The 23,690-nt window shown below is 42.3% G+C and overlaps 1 protein-coding gene across 1 annotated transcript in view; it reads left to right on the top strand.

Annotated features, from left to right (window-relative positions):
* The first annotated feature begins 4,406 nt into the window (after positions 1–4,406).
* LOC148591170 (uncharacterized) overlaps positions 4,407–23,690 on the top strand; it is a 94,596-nt gene continuing 75,312 nt past the window's right edge. The window contains exon 1 of the mRNA XM_088538123.1: positions 4,407–4,622. Within this exon, the coding sequence (XP_088394249.1) occupies positions 4,407–4,622 (216 nt within the window). The remainder of the gene's footprint in view (positions 4,623–23,690) is intronic.

The following is a 23,690-nucleotide window of genomic DNA, read 5'->3' as shown; positions in this document are numbered from 1 at the left end:
AAGGCTATATAGAATGTGCAAACTTGTGAATTACATGCAAGGAAGAACATATTCACAATTTGGCTATACCTTTTTCTGAAAATATGCAGAGGCCTAGACATGAAACCGCTGAGGCCAGATGAAGGGAAATGGCTCTTATCAGGATAGTCTTCTGAGCTGTATTGCCTTGGTCTGTTGTAGCACAGAGGACTAGAAGTTGGAGATAATGTAACTGGTGACATGATAATTTATTGCACATCTATCCCAGGACATTCAAGGAGGCAGCATTTCTATGTTAATGTTACAAAGGGGGAAATCTGCAGTTCAGGGCGATGCCTTGACCGGCCGAACTTGTGAAAACTGGTATTTGACGCTGCTTTTACCACTTTATCTCGTGACTGTGAAAACATGTGGAGCAAATACAAATTTACAAATGTTGTATTTTTTTTCCAGAGCGCCAACAGAGCTACTGTCTGATACAGCAACAGGTCAAGGACAGATTTTCGAAGGATGCCAGCAGAAACATTGGCTTAACTATGATCAAAGATACTTTTTCAATCCGATTTGCAGGAAGTCATCTTAAAAAAAATGTTTAGAAATGTGGGAAAATGAGGTGAAGGATAGGGAACTTGAGACAAAAGGAGTTTGTTTGTTTTTTTAATCTTGCTATAAGGAAGGGAAGGGGGATGCACAGTCCTATCGGTGCTCTTGTGAGTAGCTGTTTTTCAGAACTGAGGAGGGAACTGGGAGCTGATTATGACCTGCCTGGAGCTTACATGCACTGTTCTGGAGTGTAACATCATGCTTCTGCTATGAATCATTTTTAACTTGAAAAAACAAAAACAAACTGGAACCATTTTTCTAAAAGTACACTTTGTGCTCAGAAAGCTGGAGGGCTGTGCTTGTAACTGTGTCTGGCAAGAAAAGTTGTCTCCAAACATGAACCAAGAGTCTAATGCAAAATAAAAACAGGACTTTTGGTTCCAGGCCATTCTGAGAAAGTTGCCTTTTGCAGTGGGGCAGGGACACCCATCACTAAACTAATTCTTCATAATTGCATTGACTTTCATGAGGTTATTACAAAAAAATACTGTTTGGGAAACAGTTTTTATCTTAGGTCATCAAAGTCATTTCAGATATTGGACTTTCTTTAAAAAGAGCAGAAACATTCTCTGGGCACACTGCAGGCAGAAATTTCTTAATTCACTTTCTAGAAGCCGTTCTGATTTTACTTCATGTTTGAAATTCCCAAAGAGGTTTTGGAGTTAAGAGAGCTGGCCTGCTCACAGATAGAAAGTGGGACTAAAGAAGTGATACTATCCTTATTTAAGGCAATAGCAAATTATTATGGGGAGTAAAAGGATTCTATACCCCAGAAAAGGTGAAAATTTGAAAAATATAAAAATGTAGAAGGGACTCAGGAAAAAGCTAAATGAACAATTAGAAAACATGAGAAAGTTCTCTAGTGTGTGATGAAAACTTTATCGGTCACTTGAAGGAAAATTCAGAGTCTATTTGATAACTTTGTGACAGTTTCTTTAATGGAAAAGGTATTACTAAGAGATAGAAAAACAATGCATAGAAATTATAATGTAGTTCAGGAGCTAAAAGGCAGACAAATCCAGGTTGCAAATAAGATGCAATTTTTAATAACATGAGTAATGAAACATTACTGGGTGGTCTGTGGGGGCAATTCTAACACATTTAGTTTTTCTGCATTTTCGGATGTCCTTAGGTTGTGCCTAAAAAGCCATCCGAAATGCCTCTCCCTGTGCATTTGTTCAATGATTTTCTGGAGCTTCCAGTCCAAAAGCCCAACAGCAACACGTGCTCTATGCCATGAAACAAGTGTCTCCACTTTGGCCCACTCTTGAGCAAGATTTATAAGTATTTTTTAATATAGTTGTGTTAGCAGGAATGCAATAATAATCCTTTTTTATCCTCTTCCAAATAAAACTGTAAAGGGGAATTTAGTTTTAGCGTTGCACCTCATGCAGACCTAGTATTTCTGTCTGGTGTTTGCAGAGTTTTGAGAGGGGAGTAGTATTAGGACTGACTAGATTGCATGGCAGAGAGTTCATCTGGTGATGAACTGCTGGATGATCTGCTTTTGTCATTCTTCCATCTATCTGGATGAGTCTTGTGGGCCAATTTGAAGGAGTCAAAGGAGAAGGCAAAATTTAACTCAGAAATGATGAGAACAATAAGACCAGAGAAAGAACACAGTCAGGGCCAGCATTTCCCTAAAACAGATCAGGGAGAAGAAATAACAAGTGTCATAAAAGAGACTAAATCTGTCAGCTCTTTGAAGTCTTACCCAGTTTTCAGTCTATATTGTGCCCGTTAAAGAGAACCCTAGTGCTCTAAGGTTCCTTTTTAAATGCCAGGATTGGCAGCCCTACAGCTTAGTAATACAAGCTCTGTCCCTGGAGAAATGAGGACAATGCCTCTAACCAGATAGGGGGGAATATAGAAAAACACTTCAATTTTAAAATCCACATGCAGGTAAAGGTGTATACGATGTCATTCCCAGGCATCCACTTAGCACTCCCTGGAAGAATGGTAGATTACCAGACAAAATACAGCAAAGTATAAAAACTCCATCTCAAGGAATGTTAAGCTTTGGGCCCGGTCTATATTATTTATTCACCTAGAGCTGCTGAGATGTGCTCTCATGGCTTTGTTCTGCTTTGGATGGAAATGCTGGGAATGTTGACTATCTGAAGGGTGTTTTTACTACCCTTCCCTTTGCAGTTTTCATGGTTACAAAACAACTTGGGCAGACTTGTCTTTGTGGGTTCACACATAGTGAACATAAATGGCAGGGATTAGAGAAAAAATATTATGGTATAAAAATACCTGGTGTAGAAACTCCCTACTTACTGGTCAGAGTTAAAGGAGGGAACAGAAAGGCCAAAATAATTTTGACTTTGCCAGTACGTTACGGTTCTATCCTTGTGGGAACAAGCTAAGAGAAAATCCTAGGAAAATTCACAGTTTTCATCTGCAACCGCTCTTGTAATTTGGGGCTCAGCTGACTGTGTGTTACACATTTGTAACCTAGCTTAGTTATGTGCTTAGTTATGTGCATGGTTATGTGCAAACCATTTCTTTGGTTTGACTTTTTTCATATTCTCTGTCAAGTGTTTCTTAATTGTATTTCAAATTAGCAGCAAGGGTGATATAGACTTTTGTATGGCCACAATTGCTTTAAAACAAAGGTAATAGGCTGCTCCCCCTTAGAGTGGTGCAGCTTCCCTCAGCAATGTGATTAAAGATCATGAAATAGGATATTAAGACTTTAATGAATAATTGCCATGACTGATACATGAAAGCAGTTCAAGGGGATGGAAGCTTTGGATGCAGGTCCTCCATATGGGAAAAAGGGCTGTGTTCTAAGGTACAGAGGATACTAAGTAGTTTTTCTGCATACCACAGCGATGTTTTCCTAAACTTAAACATGCAAAGGTGAAGAAAACACACTTTAATCTGAAACATAAAAAGCTTTCATCAAGAAGTTGTCAGGAAAATTAACAGTACTGATTAAAATCAAATAGTTCAGTTATTAATGCTGCAGAATTCTCAGAAATTGATACAAATAAACGTAAACCTTTAGGTCTTTTTTGACTGTAGTTAAGAGCAGCATTAATGTGTTTAAAATTATTCCCCACTTGTGCAAGTACATGCTGACACAAGACACAGATGAGTTGCTTAATGTTTAGCTAAAAATTTACTTAGATAATGTCTTACATATTTTCTTCTTTTTTGGCTTGTGGAAGAGCTGTTTGTTACTTCAAAATGTCTTGGCCCTAGTCCGTTTGCAAGACCTCATTTATTCTTTTGAAATTTGTAGCCTTCACAAGCTTGGCATCTGTAGTATTACAGACAATGAATTACTGTGGCAAGAAGTCTCTGAAATTAAAAAACCCTCCTCTGTAAGGAGGGTTTTTTAACTCTGTAAGTTTTACAGAACTAGGATTTGTTCTGAGGAAACACACACACACACACACACACACACACAAAAAAAAAAGACCTTTGCAAAGATAACAGATTTTTCCTCCTTTTTTTCTTCCCCCAATAACAAGAGAGTACTGACTTGCTCTTTAAATAAATGGAATCTTTCTCTCCTCTCTTGGCAACATCAGTAGTATTCTTGTGCTGTACGGCAACGCTAGCTAGTGCTATATTTGTCTTGTAGCTGTACAGACATTTGCAAGAGGTCATTCAATAAGAGAAAGGCAAAAAGCCAATGCAGTTTAAAGAAAGTTTGGTTTACCACAGTCTGAACTTCTAGGCTTGGCTTAAAGACAAAGCTGCATACTTTTGGAGGACCAGGGAATATCGTTACTGATAGGAAATAGCAACTTTGCTGAGCTGTCTCTGGAAAGATCAGGGCTTTGCGAAGAAGGGGAAAAAACATTAAAAGAATGGAGTGCAATAGGTGTTTGGGTACATCAGCAGAAGAGGAGAAGAAAAGACCAGAGGGTGGGGAAGATGATACTAGAGATGCTGGCACTAGTGTTGTCCATGAAGAGTTGAATTTGGTACAGATGTACCTTACCTGTTTGCCTGAAAGATACATGACAGCAAAATTCACCTCGGCTGCATATCTGACATGTTGGCTAGTGATGAAACTCTGCAAGGTAAGCGATTTTAGTACAAATATGTGAGATTTTTACATAACTTCCTATATGCTTAAGAGGCAAATTGAGGGAAGTCTCTGCTGGAATATTTGACAGTCTTTTAAAAGATTTTTTTTTTCTTATTGTACAGTTATTATCATGGTTTATTTGTAAAAGCAGCAGTGTAAATATTGACACTGTACCCAGAAACAGGTGATGAATACAAGAAACCCATGTAGGGGCTGCTAATGAAGTATTCAATAATGCAATGTATCTACTGTTGCATAGTTGCAAGGCATTTGAGATTTTGGGGGGTTCATTTCTAAGTGAAATTTCTTGTAGTGCTCTTCATTTGCTTTCATTCGTATTTTGCGTTGGATGAGGAACAGGATGTATTTCAGTCCTGAAAATGTGAATATTATGAAAATGAAGAGTAGTTTATTTGGAACATTTTGTCAAATGTAATAGGGAATTGGTGTTCAGGCTTTGGTAAGGCTATTTTAAATGCAGTCTGTGCATCAGATAGATAGAGAAACAAGGCATTGGACATGTTGTTACTGTTACAATTTGTTCCCTTTCACCTTTGCAGAAAGTTGCCCTAGAGTTTAGACCCATGTAGAGAATCATTGAGGTCTGTACAACAGATAGGTTAAGGTCAGCAGATAAGGATTGAGATATTTGAGCTTAAAATCATGGAGCTGTTATGAGTAGAAATACTATTTTAATAAAGTTTAAATGTATAATAATTTTGCCTTTCTGTTGTTGGATCCAAGATTTACTATTGTAGATATCTAGTGGATGGGCACATCACCCCTTAGGCCAAAGTAAACATTGAGGCATCGTTTACTGGCTATTTTTTTAATAAGATATGTGACAGATTGGAAATACAGGATGATGTGGAGATGTTGCCCGTGGGGCCAGATGGTGCCTCAGCAGCGGCAGGGCCTCCCCTACAGACATCCCTACACCTGTAGCAGTCAGTTTTTGCCAACACAGCTATGCAGGTGTAAGCTGAACTGTACCTGGACATTTTACCTTGCTTTTGATACAGCTTTTCTTAGTAAAGTAATAAGCTTTAGTTTACGTGTCTCTGTGGGTTAGATAAAAAAGAAAAGGAACGGACGATGAAACTGGTCTCACCTCCCCCTGCCTTGGTCCTTCTGGGATGGACCCAGGTAGTCCCACGGTTTGTTGGTTTAAAGTTTGGGAGACAGAAAATTCCTTTCCTTTGTGACTGGTTTTGCAGCAAGAGTGAAGAAACGATGTCCGTGATGATGCCCCTCACTGGCCAAAGGCAGCATGGTATTTTGCTCTCATTCAGCTACTCGGGAGATAATATTCTGCGAGATAACATTCTTCCCCACTAGTTGACAGCAGTGCGTCGGTCTTGCAGGCCGCATTGCTGGTGAGAGCGGATTAGGGACCACAGCTTTTCCAGCACTCATTTTACCTATGGGCAGTAGTGCACTAGTCTCCCACACGACGGTGTCATAGCTTTGTTTCCACGCGTATCCCATATTTGCAGTGCCAGTGTCCTGGGCTACAAGTAGAGGACTTATCATGGAATGCCAGTTTCTAGCACAGTTTCTTTTTCTCGCAATCTTTCTGCTTGCTTGCCGCAGAGATTTTTGTGCAAGGCTGACTGAAAGGGGTAGAAATCACACCGTTACCTGGAGAAGGAAACAGCCCTGGGGGAGGTAAGCAACACAGGGCCACCACGTGAGGGAGACTGGGATGCAAAGAGTCTCCAGCTGCCTTTGTAGAGCGCTGATCCAGGATGGGGAAGATTGCCCTTTCGCTGCGTCTTTCTTGACAGGGTTGGCTTTGCTGTGGTTTGAACAATTTACAACCAGTCAGGTGAATTTGTAAGCTCTAAGAGCAATTCCTCTGTCAGAGCATGAGCAGAGCTCATGGGCATTTGTCCAGCAGTGGAGCTGGGTGTGAGCAAAAGCTTGAATACCTTGGCCTGACTGCCGGATTTTTTGTGCATTACTCACCATGTGTGCAGGAGACTGACATGCACACAGTAGTCTTGTGCACACATGTTATTATTTAGGGTAAATGGTCACTTTTAGACCTGACAAGTGGCAAACAAAATGTGTGGGTTTAGATTGTTGGAGAGAAACCACAGCTTGACCTGGGAAATAAGAGTACCAAGCAGGGAGGAGGGACCTGACAGTGCGTAACAGAGGAGGCTCTAATGCCCCCTCACCTCCCTGCTCCAAGTAAGCCTGTACCTACACAGAGTTCTCCATATGGACTAAACCATAAATTGCCAAGTGCCATTCTGTGCTTATGGATCAAGTGCAGTTGCGTGGTTGCTCCATCTCTGACTGGATATTATTTCTTAAATAAGTGGAAGTTTTATGAAAATGTCTAGGTCAGCTGTGGTGCTCTTGTCTGCATTTGCTCGCTCACAATGTTGCATTTGCGCAGAGCATGTAAATCCTTCGGGTCAGGAAGAATCAATTCAAAGGGGAGAGGTAATGTAATTTCTGTTAAAATCACCAATTTCCTCAGAATACTCTGTGAGCACCTTTCACTGCCCAGATCAAACTGAAAGGATAACTTAACATCTTTATGGCAGCAACATCTAATTTCTTAATGCTTCTTTCTTGCTGAGATTTCTTAAAATCTGTTCATATTCGGGGCCACATTTTCTTGTTTCCTGACACTCTTCCATGACTTCAGTTTCTTTCAAGTCTCCGATCCCTTCACAGAATGTTCATTTTTTCTCCTTCCCTCTCACAAGAACAAAAGCTGCACAGTGTTGCCTTCTCCCAGGTTCTGCGGCTTGGCGGGATCCAGCAGCCCCGTCCCAGTGGGAGGCAGGGAGGCTGGCAGTGCTGTTGTGCTGTGTGGTACAGAGGCACCTTTGTTACGTCCCACATCTTTCCCGGGGACATCCAAACCCTTCTTGTTCTTGGCTTTGGCTGCTGACAACTCGGAAAATAACAGGGGCTTCCTAAGACGCGCTAAGCCTGATCAGTGGTACCTGACAGAATGATAAGACTCCTCTTAGCCATAACAGGTTTTGCTTTTGATTTTGCAGTCTTGAATTGTAATGAAACCCCTTGAATCTGTAAGGTTGGGTTGGAACCCTTATGGGTCCCCTGCAAGATCTCAGACTTGTGCAGTGCTTCCCTGATGTATTACAACTGCTGCTGTTTCACACAAGTGGACTTTGATTATTTTGAAACAAAAAGTCTTGTGTGAAGCTGCGTGTGAGTACCTACAGGTGAATGTCTGGTTTCTCAGCAGCTTTGCACAGTCACAGTCTTTCCTTATTCTTCCCATCATAGATGATCTCTTCATTTTCCTTTTCTTAGCTGCTGGCCTATGTGTCGAGGGTCACTCGAATGCTGAGGCTCACTCCACGAGTCGGAGTGAGCAACACCCCAACTCGAAGCCGGTTCAATCCGCGCCAAGCACCGAGGCCCTCCCCACAAGCCAGAGCAAACAACACCTCCACACAAAGAGAGGTCAACTCCCCTCTGCTGTTGTCTGTAGCAGGGCTTTATACCGGTGCAGGTGGGCATGCGCTAAGGAGCAGCGTTCTCATTGGCCAGCTACAGGTTCCCAGCTGATTGGTTGCCGGGCATCAGTCCTGTTCTTCTCTTCCTGGTGAATCCCATTACTCCAGTTCCCAGTATTCTTACTAAGGCCCCAACATCTCCCCCTCTTTTTTCCAAAAAACAAAATTTAGCAATAAACATTGCAACATTTACAAAAAACAAATTAACATAGCTGTAAGCCTCAGCATTTCCCCTCTTTTTACAAAAAACAAAAATTGGCAATACCATGCATCAAAATATTAAGAACAAAAACAAAGTAACATAGTTTTAAGCACAAGTATGATCATTCTGGTCACACTTTTATGATAATGTTTCATTTTTAAATTCCCAAGACAAAAGAAAATGGTCCCAAAAGAATACACAATTTCATTTTGCTTACAACCACAGAAATTCTTCTTGGAAAGGTAATTGTGCTCTTCATTTCAGCAACAGGAGAAGGAAAAAATCTTGCCCTTTGGAGCTGGGGAGGATGGGGGTCCAAGTTAGTACGGTCAGACTGGATATGCTATCATTTTTAGTTTTCAACCGCTGGAAAGTTCTTCCAGTCACGGAGTCTGCCGCTCTTTTCAGTTCCAGATCTTGAGGAAGCTGTCCCACGATCCTGTTGCCACTGCCACTCCATCATCAGTCACACCTAAGCAACTGACACGATTATCATGACCAGCAAGGACACCTGCTCTATCAGCTTTCAGTGTATCCCAGACATTGCAGTTGAAGTCGTCATAACCAGCTAGGAGGAGACGTAGCTGTCCCAGATCATAAGCTTGCCATCCTGGGAGGCACTGACTAGAAGCCTGGAATCAGTCCCCCAGTGCTTTGCTTAAATTTTTGCCAAGTGTCCCCGGAGTGTTCTTCTAGTACGCATTTGAATTCTCCCCACGGGGTCAATGTTGGCTGTGATCTGAGTCAAGGTGGCATTGGCACATGCTTTCCTAGCATCCCTGATTTGGTTTTTCAGTTGCTCGGCCTCCTGGCATAACTGGTCAAGCTCACTCATTTTCCCGTGCTAAAGTTGCACTTCACTGCCACCTCTGAGAGGACCACAAATCTGCCCTTCCGTCCGCTGCTCATTAACAGGCCCAGTTCGTCTGCCCGCCCTGGCCTGCTCCCGGCAACACTGCAGCTTGGGGGGCAGGAGAAGGAGAAGAGGGTGGCGGTTGGGGAGGGGGGGGGTCGCTGCTTCTTAGCTCCTCCCCAGGGGACCAGTGCACATCAATTCTAATATGTGCACGTCAGTCTCTAATCACTGTGGATTTTGCCACAGAGAGGTTGACTCCTGCACTTCCGCGGGTTGCGGCGGAGAGTTCACAGAGGCAGCCATCGTCTGGGGATACTTGTTCGCCGCGTCCCTCACAACGCGGCGGCTCCCATTTCCCTGCAGCGGCGTGCCGTTCTTGCGAAACCGTGATCGACACTCCGCTGCCTTGTGCCTGAACCTCTGGCATCTTGCACAGGTCCCATTGAATCCTCTCGGGCCCATACCTTCCATCCTGAACCTGTTAGGACACTTCCCTTTCATGTGTCCTAATCGACCACATAGGAAACATGTTCCATGAAATCTCTTGTCTCCCTTTCTAGACATTCTTTCTCCTTTAATTGCTGCGGCCAAAGCCGCACCATGTATTTTTGCCTTCTGTTCTTCCTCCATCATTGGCGCTTGGGCACAGGTCTCTATCATTTGGACAATTGAAGCTCCTGGTGGCAAAGTAGCTAATAGTTGCTTACAAGTTTGGTTTGCGTTTTGAACTGCTAAATCTTTGGCCAATATTGCTTTCATTTCCGGAGGCACATTAGGTGCCATATCCAGGGCTTCCTTTAGCCGATCAACAAAATTGAAAAAAGACTCATTCGGCTTTTGTATTATTTTGGTGTATGGCAACTGTGGCGTTCCTATTTGTGGTAGTGCAAGAAAAGTGGCTAGCGCTGCATTTTTTGATTGCTGTAGTATCCTGGGGTGGAGCGCTGCCTGGGCCTCGGTTGCCCGGTAACGCCCATTCCCCATCAGTTGATCAAGGGTGGCAACCCTTAATGGATCATCCATACTGCGATTTAAATTCTCCAATTGTTTTTCCTCTAATCTTTCCTGCCATTTTGCTAACCAAAGCATATATAGCGGTGCTATCTGCAGGCACCATATGGGAATATTTAAACAGAGCAGAGACTTGATTTCTCACCAACTTATTGTTGTGCCCATATTGCATTATTGTTTTTTGTAAGCCTTGAACCCAGTTTCCAATCGAGAGGTTCCCACCTAGGGCCCTGGGCTCCCATTACTACAGGAGCTGCTAGTGGTGTTAATATAGAGAATGCTCAATTACAAGGAGAATTTGTGAGTCCTTTATACCGTGCTCCCGCATTAAATGTTGGATCAACAGGTGGCATTCCCTCATCATTACTTCCACCTGTAGTGGCTGGGAGCTCCAGCAACAATCCTTCTTCAGCTGGGTCACTTCCTCCAGCTGCTTTCTTTTGAATCTTAGGAGTATCTTTTCATGCCTCCCACTGCTCCAATTGTTTATCTACATTTTCCAACCCTTCCACTATAGCCCTATGGGCAGCCTTATATGCTGCCTTCACATCTCTGGCCTTGGACCCGCCGTCTAATCGCCGCATTTGTTCTAATAACTCTGTCATTCTCTCTGCTTGTCCCCGAAGTTCTTGTCGCATTTTTTGAACCACGGCATTATCATCATCCGATCCATCTGGGATCGGTACTTTAATTGGGACCACTTCCATTTCGGGCGCTGTGGGGGTTGGTCGCTTTTCCCCCTCCCATTCGGGTGCTGTGGGAGGTGGTCGCTTTTCCCATTCGGGTGCTGTGGGGGGTGGTCGCTCCTCCCCCTCCCACAGGGGGAGATACTCATCCACTCCCCCCCATACTTCTCGTTCGGCCAAAGTTACCGGACACGCCTGTTTAGGTGAGGTTACCTTTTTCTTATTATCTATTTTCTCACACTGACTCGGCTCAGTATTGTTAGTACACTCAGAACTTTCAGACCCATTTTCCTCTTCTTCTCCATGAAGCGCTTCCCAGAAAGCGGTAGTGACTAACCACTCAAACATAGGCCATATGAGACGATATGTTTTTGTGAGGCGCCACGCTTCCTCTGAGCCTAATTGTACACCGTCCCATAGTTCTTTTCCTACTCGCTCCCATGACTCAAATTTATATGCTTGGGAAGCTTCTTCTATGATTTTTCTCTTCTTACAAAATAGCAATAAATCAGTTAACTCTGTTTTTGAGACCTCAATCTTAGTTTTTTGAGCAAGCCTTACAAAGCGTTCAACAGTATCATGTTCCATTGCTGTTGCAGCAACTTCCACTCTAGATGCGGCAATTCCCATTCTGACTCACCAGGTCGTGGTCACAATCCGCTTTTCTCCAGTAAGATCCCTCGCCTTCTCGCACGATCACGTCGCCCACGATCACATCGGGGTCACCAGATGTCGAGGGTCACTCGAATGCTGAGGCTCACTCCACGAGTCGGAGTGAGCAACACCCCAACTCGAAGCCGGTTCAATCCGCACCAAGCACCGAGGCCCTCCCCACAAGCCAGAGCAAACAACACCTCCACACAAAGTGAAGTCAACTCCCCTCTGCTGTTGTCTGCAGCAGAGCTTTATACCGGTGCAGGTGGGCATGCGCTAAGGAGCAGCGTTCTCATTGGCCAGCTACAGGTTCCCAGCTGATTGGTTGCCGGACGTCAGTCCTGTTCTTCTCTTCCTGGTGAATCCCATTACTCCGGTTCCCAGTATTCTTACTAAGGCCCCAACACCTATGTCTTGTGTAAGGTACTTGCTCACAAAGAAGCAAACAGGAATTGCTTTAGAAACAGGTGGATAAATTAGTGCGGTCTCCTGTGAGCAAATCGTTTATGATGTTTGAGAATGCTTTGTATTAATTAAAGCAAGCCTTCCCAGCTTAAATTAAATGAAGTAGTAAAACAGTTCTGAAGCACTTTGAAACAGGTAGCCAAAGAAGGGGGTGGACATCAGATTCTGCACTGGTTTGATTGATGGCTCACCAGCTTTCCAAAACTCAGAGTAGCTCACACGTTATGCTTGCATGACAGAGAATAAACTATTAAAAATGAAAATAAAAGCAGATTTTGATTCAGCATCTAAGTATTTTTTTCAATCGATTTTGTGATTCAGTAATTTACAGTAATTCAGTAACATCCAATACCTCTAAGTGTCTAAGTGTCAGAAACATTTGGTTAATGCACATGATTTCCCTGATAACCTGAGCATTTTTCTCACCTCACCTGGTCGAGAACACTTACCAATTGCATGCCTTAAGCACCAAAAAGCTGGCTCTGGAAAACCCAAGTTGATGTTCCTGTCTATTTTAATTTGGACTCCACATGACGTACCTGGGTCAGAGAAGGCTTTTGGCAGAGCAGGGAGCTGGAGCTTCATCTCTGGAGAGTGACACACAGTGGATCAGTGTTCCTGTTAGGTGATATATCAAAAAATGCAAATACTGCATTGGAAACTTGGCTCTCTTCTTTCATTTAATTTCCAGCCATCTTAGCACAAGTGTGTGTTGGAAATGATAAGCTGTTTTTAGTTAGTGCTTGGATTCAAAAGTCTTCACTGTATCTTTGTGTTTATCACTGTCCTTGATAACTTTTGAACACGTTAGCCAATTTCAGAAAATTTGAGTGAGATAAAAGTTACCTAATTGCTGTGAGTCAGGGAGGAGACAGGCAACTAATGCCCTTCCAGGGAAATACTGATGCATGAATTTACCTGTAATTAAGTATAAGAAACATTGGAAGATGCTTCTATTGACACATTGGAGAATAATGTAGAGATGCAGATGCCTTGGAGACTGGACCATGTTGGTTCAGCTGCTTGCATGTTTCTCAATAAAGTGCTTTTCTTGGTTGTTAATGGAAGTCTACTGAAGGTGACTGTTAAGTTTCACTCATCAGAGTGAAAACCAGGATTTTCGATAAGTGTTTTTGGGTGCTACTTGAAAGAACTCAGAAGGAGCTTCTTCCAGAAGCCCTAAGCATTCCCCTTCTCCACAGCCACCTTGAAGCTCTGTTTGGAATTCATTGATCTGCCAAAACCAATATTTACTTTAGGGTGGTTATTCACTCTTAAATCCTAGAGCCTCATTTGATCCACTTTCCTTTACATCATGCCCAGATTTCTGGGACTTGCTTGAGCCAGAAGCATTAATGCTGCTTATATTGCAGTAGTCACCACAGTGCTGGATAGGATCAAGTGCTGTAGAAAGTCAAAGCAATGAAAATGGAAAATAGCAGAGGGGAAGCAGGAATTTATTGAACCTGACAGAGGGCTTGGTTTAGATTGGTTTCCCATTTCTGGGCAGAGATTCAATCCTTTATGAGCAGTGTGAATCATTCAGCATGTGCCTAGGAGTTTTAATTCCTCCTTCCTCCTCGTGAAAAAGCAAAGAATTGGAAATTTCCCAGTCTCCCTAGAGTTCATCAAGTCATCTCCTGGACCCCGATCTGGTCCGTAAGAAGTGTGTTTAGAGACTGCAGGCTTGAAAGTCTGAGGCACCCCAACAGCTACGAAGCTGCCGTTGTGAAGCCCAGGGAATAATCACTGGAAAAGCCAACCACCACCATCTCGTCTTCACTACCTCTTTCTCTACCATTGCCCCATTGCATTTATGGGGATGAGAATGTATCTTTGTGTTCAGTAGTAGTTGTCCATGAAACTGTCTTTCACAGATGCTGTTAATGGGAGATGTGTCATTTTTTGTATGTTCTTAGTTTAAGCCCAGTTCCTGCATTGAATGTGCCTATGGAAACTCCTGCAGGGCTCTAACTGGTGAATTGGTAGAACTTGGTTGCTAAATATGACTTTATAATTAGGAAAAAAAATGTGTGAAATCCTGAATGACTAGCTGGGTACTTGGGTTGGGTTGAGAACCTGTATATGGAATATTTGGTGCTCTTAGCAAGTTCTTCCTTGCTTGAGGCCCCTAAGAAGGGATTGTATTGTGTTTTGTCTGTTGCTTTTATTTTCTGCTGGGAGGAAAGCAGAGCTGGTGTCAGGAGGAAAAACTTTCCCCTGATGCTTTAAGTATGATGCTCCAAGCATAATTCTTCACAAAACTGGATGAAATTTGTATTTTCGTTGTATTTTCTTTACCTTTACTTCTTGTAAGATTTGATTCCCCAGAAAGCAATATATACCCAGTGTTAATTACGTGAGAGAACTTCTTTGTTTTTGTTCAAATTGTTTATATGTTCCTCCAGAGCTAAAGTGAAAAGAATGGGGAAACATTTTAAAAATGTTTCTATGCTGGCAAAGCAGACAGATAATTTTTGTGCTCAGACTGCTGTAGGGTGGGGCAGCCAAAAGGGAGTAATACGGTTTCCATTAGAATAAGTTTTTTTTTTTTTTTTTTTTTTAATACTAGTTCCTGTAATCACATTAGTAAAATGAGCAGATGTAGTACAATTTGGTAGCCAGTCTCCATGCCAAAAAATGAGAATACAATGATCCATTGCTTCTACAAACAGAAGCTTCTCTGCTTCCTCGCTTCAGGTCTATGTTTGAACAGACTAAGCCTTAAGGTGTGGTGAGAAGTGCGTGGGTGATACGCTAAAATGTAGAAGAAATATGAATGTCAATGCTCAGGAGAAAAGAGCTTTCCTAATATTGATGGTGAAGGTTTCCAAACTGGGTATTTTTTTCCTTAAAGTCACAGTTCCTGCATGGGAATCTTACTTAAAAGAATAGGAGAAGGAAGTGCTCAAGTGCTGCACAATGGCGGAAAACCCTGAAATATTAATTTACAATTAAAAATTTTCACGCAATGACTATTTTGCAGTTTTGGATGCTTAGGAGTGGGGGGTCATCCTTCTCAGCAGGAAGTACCAGCTCCTTCAGGCCAAGCGTGTGTCGATGGGTGTCGAGTCCCCAATTCCCGAGGCTGCTGGTAACTATTGCTGCAGTATGAACAGTGAGTGGATGGAAGAGATGCCTTACTTGTTAGTAGGAGAGAAAAACTGCAGCTTGAATGGCATCCACAATTTGAGTGGATAGGAATAATTGAAGGAAGGAATAATTGATTTTTTTTTATTTAATTTAAGGCTGTGTAATAAAAATGGTGAAAAAATGCTGAGAAACTTTAGCAACTGTTTTGGGCTTGGTTTTAAGTGTTGGTTGTTTTTGTTGTTGTTGTTATTTTTGGGGTATTTTGAGTTTTTTGGGGGTGACACTCATGGCTTGAGCAGTTCCAGCCCCTAAATAGCTTTTCTCTTCACCCGCCTCCTCCCTTCTCACGACACTTGTGCCAACAGCTCATATGGGGATGGACTGTGAAACAAAGCAGTGAGCAGAGCTGAAAACCCCCTTTCTCTCCCTCTTCTTTCAATTAATTTTCACTTCTATGAAAATACCGTGTGCCAGAGCACAGTCCCATCCCATTAGCTATATTGAAGTGTTGATTAGTTGGAAATTCCAATTACCGGGTCATTGTAAAGAAGTCCAGGACCGTTACTCTCCCCTGGCTCTGATTAGCTGCTGTGACGTCCTTCTGAGCAACTCCATCAACCCACCTAGACACGGTCGGGATCTGTGCTGTAAAATATACCCCGAGTACCTTTTGGATGATTCTCTTAAGTCATGAGAGAGAAAGCACAGTTTTAATAATTTAAGAGAGGAACCTCAGTGACTAATTGTTATTTTTATGTGTGTGATCCTGCTATTTCTCACTTTGATACTCTCTTGAGTGAGAGCAGTAGTGGTCCATCAGCATCTGAAAAAGAAGGTCAGAGACAGGAACTGTTAAACTTGGCAAACCCTCAGATTAAGTGCAAAACTCAAGGAGTGACTGTGCAGTAGGCCTTGGAAATGTGCAGAATCAAAAACTTATTTTTGAGAAAACCGATAATTTATTTTCAAGTATGCGGTCCTCAGGGATCTGGAGTGGTTTATAAGTTTATTTATCAATTTCTTCTGCAGCATGTAAGAGTCAGATTTGTGTAAATTAATCTTTAAAATGGTTTAATAATGTCACCATGAAAATGGTAAAAATAGCAAATATAGAGAGTTACTTCCAAAAGAGCTAGAAATTAGAACAGGTTAAAAATGAACCTGGAGAAAAGAAGGATTGTTAAAGGTTCTGTCAGGACAAGTTTCAGTAAGTGTAACTTTTCAGGACTTGGTGGATTTTGCTTTAAATTGAATGCGGTTTATTTAAGCTGCTGGAGCGTCAGGAGCTGTAAATAGTGGTTTGCCATCATTTCCTCTCATCTTTCAAATTGATTTGCAATTTATTTTAATGCTCTCCAAGTCTGCAATGTTCATGGTAAGACAGAGGTTTTCAGTGATTGTTTTAAGAGGGGATGTTAGATGGAATAGAGCTCTTCAAGAAGAACATGAATTCTACCTGTTAACCCGCAGGGCTCTTGCTACTGGGAAGATTCAAAGCTGTGATAACATACAGTGAATTGCAAAGGGCGCTGCATATAACAGACCAATAAAGACGACCAGAGGAATCTGTGGACCTAAAGCTCTATATGCTGCCACTGATGGGAGCACGGTCAATTTTCAAAGTTCTCTGATAGTATTTTATGAAAAAAAAATCCCTTAATCAACTTTTCAGTTGGTTTTGGTAAACCTTTAGGAATGTGTGCTAAAGCAAGCACTTTGGGATGGAGGGATTCTACTCCTATGAGTGCAAAAAAAATTGCACAACTTCAAGTATTTCTGTAGCTGGAGATCTTTATTTTAAAGGTCGTAGTTTCTGAGAAACTGATGAGGTGGAAGAAGTCTTTAGACATATGGAAAAGGAAGTTGGTGAAACGATATATGAGGAATGGGGTTTGGGATCACACCATTATTTTTCTATAAGGCATCACCATCAGAGAGGGCAAAATGTTTAAAGCAAAACTTTGAACTTGAAAGTTTTGTTTTAATTTCCACTGCAAAGTTCAGAGCAAGTTCAGTAAACTTTGTGAAGCTCAGGAGCAGTAGTCTTGAGTTTCAGGCAAGTCTGGAAAGATGTATGGCTTTGGGTGCAATCGGCTTGGTGCGATTCCAAGCCACTGCAAACACAGCATTTTGGGCTGCATGTAGCTTCATATTTCAGCCTTCCTTTCTGTTCAGAGCTCAGCCCTGCCCAGACTCACGCTTTTGCTTAAAGCCCTGTGAATGAAGCCTGCTGTATTTCTCACTGATTTAGGAGGTCAGGAGTAAATCTGGAGCATGTTAGTAATGCCAGGAACTAGTGAGTTTGTATTCTTGTCCTGAATTCAGTTCAGTTCCAGTTCAGGAGAATGGTCACAACAGAAATATCCATATTTCTGAACTTGAAAGTTGCTCAGGCAGCATAGAGGTCTTGTCATACAATTTTTCAGTTCTGTTCACAATAAACCTACTCTGCAGAAAGGTCTAAGATAGACTGAACTGCTTTCCAAGGGGGCGTGTTAGTGTTCTTTCTAAGCATTGCTTCTAGTTTAATTAACCAAAAGTAATTTTTAAAAAAGTGAATCTTTACAGACTTTTTGGCCCTGTTCAAACAAATGGGAAAGGTTCCTGAATTCTGTTTTCTCGTGCCAGGCCCTGGCAAAATTCCTTGCTAGAGCCGCATGTTCCTCGCACCCAGTACCAGTTACCGCCAGGGTGGGGGGCCAGACCTTGCCTAATGCTAAGTGAGCAATTCCGATCCTTGTTTGCTTGTACAAAGCTTTGTCTTTGGGTTTTTTCTTTTTTTTCGTTTTTTACAAAAGCTATTGGAGGAGCCATTGGACTGATTTTTTTGTTGTTGTTGCAGAAAGTAATATATTTTGTAATATAAGTAATATAAGTAAGTAATATATAAGTATGCATATATAAGTAATATATAAGTAATATAAGTAATAAATAATGCAGAAAGTAATATATTGTTTTAATTTTATTACTATGGGAATCCTTTCTGTTTTGTTACACCTGTTTTTCAAACTTTGAAACTTGAGCTAAGCAAGTCTCCAGCTTTTCTAAATTAGTGAGAAATTGCTAAAGTTTGGCTAGAGTTTCCTAATATGTTAATTTCTGTTCATGTTCTTTGCTGGACTTTTCTTTCCTATCTATGAAGGGCAAGCTCATAAACAAGGTACCTGGGAGATGAATGCAAGAACCTTTTAAATAGAAGTGTTGGGAATAAATCCACAGCTTTTCTGGTAAAGTCAGAAATTCTATCTCAGCTTCCAAAATGAACTTGTGTGTTTCAAAAATTCAGCTTGAGGTTTTCATGTGGCAGTAGTGCACAAACAGGATTTCTGTTTCATGAGGCTTGCAATCTTAAAGAGAGGGATGAGGGAAATGGTGAAAGCAGACAGGCTAACTGGGGTACTGCTAGACAGAGGTTTCAATAGGGTCTTTTTTGTGGTGTGTGTCTATAAAGCCTCCTCTCCTCCCTCTTATCCTGAATACTTCTTTAAGTGACCATTAGATTTTCCTTTTCTGTTTTAACTGTTAGTTTTTCTCCCTCTTAATATAACCCGCCCTCTTAGAAGTCCAAATATGTAAAAAGCCTTTGCAGTGTGCCCTGGAGCATGTATGCTGATGAAGCACATACAATGTAATTATGGATAGCACAATGCAACTTCATGAAGAGCCTTTGTTTACAGCTTTTCTATCATGAGAGTAGAACGAACAGATTCACTGAGGAAATGTAAAAGCAGATGCCTTTGGCTGGCTCCTGTTGTTCTCTTTTTGGCAAAGAGAGAGGGACGAATCTATCCCTCGGACAGCCCCACTGAAGTCGAGTGAATTACACCAGGCAGGAACTGCAACTTACTTCTTTCCTTCTTCTTTATTTTTGAAGAGTACAGTTTCCAGATCTCTTTTCCCTGATTGTCACAATTTCTCTTTCCACAGAAAGCCTGTGAGAAGAGACTCTCTGCTTCTAAAAAGGTAGGATAACCTTTAAGTCACTGATGGGTAATTTCCTCAGCAGTGAACGGCTCTGTGTGTGTCTGCCTGTAATCCTGACCTTAACATCTAGCTACTTATACAAAAATTATACTAATCTTCTAAGATCCTCCTCCATAAGGGGGACCCTGTGGGAGGGATGGAGTGCTTACACAGAGTATGCTGGAGTATTAACACATGGCTGTGCTGCTTGAAGGGTGCTAAGTGTGCTCACAGCTGGCCTACCTACGAGCGTGTTGCAGTGTGTAACCCATTCTGTGCATCCTGAGGTGTGACACTGGACAGAACATGCAGGTGTAGGCAAAAGAACTTTGTTCCCTGCAAGTGCCAGGGAAAAGCAACCTGCAGCAACTTGTAATATTGTTGTGATATTTGCAAGTGATAATCTTCGATACGAACTTAGTAGGGCTTATCTGGGATTACAGTTTCTAAAACAGTGTAACAGCCAAAGTTACCAGGACTTTGATTTGTACTAGCTAGTACTGCGGCCATACTTTTAATGTCTTTTTTCACTTCTACTGAGGGCCTGAATGGTGCTTCTCATATAAAACCTGCCATTTACGATTTGCCTTTTGCTGAGGCCTCCTTTGTGCTCCCACAAGCGACTGGCAGGACTGCTGCCCTCCCAGAGCACAGCCTGCCAGCACCAGCTAATCAGCATGCAGCAGAGCCCGCTGCTTGCTCAGGGCCAGGGAGCGTCTTGGGAAGCTACTCCCCCCGCATGATCGTCATTTTTCAGTCTTTTCCCTTTACCATCCATCCACTGTCCCCAATAGCAGGCCCTGGTGAGGACAGAGTACTGGAATGGAAATGAGGTTTCATTTCAAGGTCTGAATAGTCTCTTTCTCAGATACCAAAACAGGCTTTGGAAAGAAAATAATTTCCCCACTGCTGAGAGTTTGTTTATACCAGAACTGCACATTTAATATCTGGGACATCTCTAATGATAGTTAAGTTGTGACCCTTGCAGTGTCTGTCGTATTTGACTGCAGCTATTAGCAGATCATATTGGCTAGGTGGACTTGGCCTCCTGTTAGTGAAGAAGCCCCCCTCCATCTTTCACACAACTGTAGCTGATTTCTCCTGGTGCAGAAGGGAGAATGATGGCTTTGGATTCCAGGCTGCTCAGGAGCAAACGGGCAGGGAAGCTGGGTGGAATGGAAGCACGGTGCAAGCCCCAGTGTGCTGCTTGCTGCGCTCGGAGGATCCCTGGGTGCCGTGCGCGGTCAGTCCCTCCTCTCCAGCGCTACAGAGGAGGCCGCTGAGAAGGCTTGCCCAGAACACCGCCCCTGTGCAGTAGCCTGAGCAGAAATTGTAACATGGCGTCTGCTTTGAAGTGGGGATTTGCCTCTTCAGGCTGTGTTTCTTCTTTGATGCAATAATGCAGAATTGTGAAGTAAACATGCAAATCTAAAAATTAGAGATCTGAACGACAGTAGGTGCCAGGTATATCACTGATATAAGATTTTGATTGTCAGTTTGGCTTTAACGACTAGAGCAGAGGTTGTAGCTGAAAAGTGCCATCTCTGAGGCACCTATGGAGGGGAGCAGTCAACTAAGAGACAGATGGGCAAAGGAAAAGCAACTGGCAGAGAGTACAATACTTAACCTCCCCTAAATCAGTCAGTTCAAGCTCATACCCTCTCCAAAGAGCAGAAACTGTTGTGACTGTCCAACTGCGCAGAGCAGCCCCATGAGCAGGGGGGCTGAAATAGGACTTGCTGGGTGATAACTCAGTGTCCAGTTTTCCCTTTGTAATTAGGTCTTTGAAAGTTCCCTCGGTCTAAAGCAGGGGGGCTTTACCTGACATAAGGAAAGAGTGACTCCATATGTCATCCTGTTGGGTGGCAGTACTTTTTCTGTTTCAGTTGTCAGCTCACTGGCATTAATTGATGTGTGGCTATTATCTGAGAAGGGGCTGTGTTGCTATTTGAGAGAGGGGATCCCCAAGGTATGGTTTTGTAGTAAGCTTGAAGCAGATATCATTTACATCCAATTTGCTTTTCAGATGTTTTTCAATAGCACACCTGAGATATGTTTAAGAGGATGAGGTGGAAGATGTAATGACATGTCTTCGATACGGTTATCATTGTGTTGCAAAGGAAATCTTAGCAGAGAGTATAGTATGCCTATTCCTCTGTTAGGTAGAGCTCTTTTCATCCCATTTATATTGACATTATTGCAGTGAGGAGTCCTTGAGGAAAAAAATGAACTGAATGTATTCCTAGCCATTGCAGCAGACGGAATAGGGTAAGTTAACGTGCTGGAGCCAACCAGCTCACGCTGATCACCAGCAAGTCCTTCTGCTGCAACACAAGCATCTCTTTTGTGGAAGCCCTTTCCTTACCGCTCGTTGCACTTGTGCTTGGGAAGTGTAATAAGCTGCTGGGGAGCAGAGCACTCTTGGGGGTGCAGCGGCAGCTAGTGGGTTTAAGAGCAGTGAGCTGCCCTAATGCTATATGAAAAATCTCCAAAGAGATGTGGAACAGCTTCTGAAGAAATCTTGCTATTTGACAAGTAATATTTAACCACCAAATACATTCCCATTTCTCTTTCTGGATTTTCATTATGCAGATGACGCCTTCTAGCTGTAGAATGACATTTAAAGTAGCAGAAAGAAAAGGATCTCAGATGAATAACACCATGTTACATGTACTGCAGTTCCAGAGAACAAGGCAAACCCACTCCGTTTTGACTGTGAACTCTTCCAATGTTTAGTGAATACAGCAGTGTCTTTTGTTCCACTGATTCTGTCTGTTTTGCTGAGGGAATTTACATCATAAATATGCAGATTCCTGAAATCTCATTACTAGGAGGAACTTTGAATTCTAAGTTATATTTGGTTTCAAAGGTGCCATCAGCCATCTAACAATACTGCAATGCACTTGGCTAGCTCGACCTTAACTAATACCAAGTAAGCCTAAGGACTTCTCTGTTTTAAATTCCTGGCTAGGAATGTCTTATTCTAAAACTGGACAAATTAAACTACTGTCAAGATTTATGTTAAAAAAAAAAGGATCTGGAGACACCAATAACTACTTGAAATTTGAATAAAAGTAAAAATATATGTTGAAGAACAGAATCTGATGCTTGAGAGAAAGATGTCCTGCATATGTATTATACGTCAGCTGAATATGAGAAGCTTGCATTTGTTTCAAGTAAGTTTTTCATTTTGTCTTCCTGTCTTGGTGGGAAGCATGGAAGGAGAGAGACTAAAGGTGTAAAGTATTTTTACAAAAATTTTCATCTCAGTGTGGTCATGCAGCCAAAATAACGATAGGACCGACCTCTGCAGTTGGCAGGGGTCGAGCATGAGTCCCATTTTTGCAGTGCAGCAAATGAAATGTGCCTTGGATTTCATAACTGCAGAATGAAGTTTGGAAAGATAAAGTAGGCTTTTGTAAAGAACTCCCTTAGGAACCTAGATATGAAGCAACAGGAAATATATTTTGGGCTGTGCCGATCCTTAAAAGGAACTGTGTGCCTGTTTGTAGCTAGGAACATTCTTACCTTTCGGACTGCCCGGTTTTCTCTTTGGTGTGATCCTGAAGCAGCAAGTCTGTTCACACTGGAGACAGCTGTGGGCACTGGACAACCATTGGTTCCAGGGGATGGCTAAAGTGATGATGCCTCTGGCAGCAGCAAGGCGTGGGAGGCTGCGCGGGCTTTGGTGGCAGCGGTGCCAGGGCAGCTGCTGCTGTTCACCAGCTTGGGGCTTAGGTAGAGGCCCCTTGCAATTCAGGCTGCTCAGGAATCTGCCTGCATTATGTGGAGCCTGTTGTCCCAGCGACTCAGGATTATCAGCTTCAGACCCCCTTTAACATAAAACTAAAATGAGCACATTGTTGCAGTCAGAGAAGTGGAGTCGGTGAGGAATGTGATATTTGAAATTACTTGGATAGGTGAAACTCATGGATAATTTCGTACTCACTTCCAGTTCCCAGCGGGGGCTCTCAGTGCAGATTCAGGGATTAGGATAATTTTCTATTCTGCAGGATATATAGCTTTTAAAGGTAAATACATGGAGCACTTCAGTTGTCATTGTCATCATTACTTCCTTGTAAGAATGTTTCTTGAGAGTTTGGATTCTGCACAGGGTGTGCATGAAACCATATGTGTTATTTCAAAGTCTAATAAGGAAAAATCGATCTGGATTCATAGAAAATGAAGTGGTAAAGCATACATTTCAAATCGTGTTTGTTTGTTAGTAGCAAGTCTGCTGCAGCTACCATCTGTGCAATTTTTCATAGTGTCTGTACTGTAAGGAGAACAGGGCATCTTGCTTTCCAAACAGATTTACAGTCCAATAAACACTTCTGGTGCAGTGCACAGCATGAGATGTATCCGAAAACCAGGCCTAATCATCAACACTCAAATGAAAACACTTTGAAGAATAGTAAATAATGCAGCAGCCCTGGACCTGTTTTATTTTAGAGAGGTATGATTAGGACAACACATGTCACCATTCTGCAACAAGGAAGAAGTTATGCTGAAAGAAGCCAGTGTCTGCTGGGCACACTCCTGTTTTTAGAGCCTCTTTGTGTTTATTCTTTACATGCTATAGTGTAGCCTTTGCAAGGCCGCAGGTTGGATGCCGTATTTGGAG

This window comes from Tinamus guttatus, unplaced genomic scaffold (assembly GCF_059628265.1).
Source record: "Tinamus guttatus ecotype Peru unplaced genomic scaffold, ASM5962826v1 Tinamus_guttatus_pri_ptg000927l, whole genome shotgun sequence".
Lineage (NCBI taxonomy): Eukaryota > Metazoa > Chordata > Aves > Tinamiformes > Tinamidae > Tinamus > Tinamus guttatus.
This window is presented reverse-complemented; position numbering and strand designations above follow the sequence as displayed.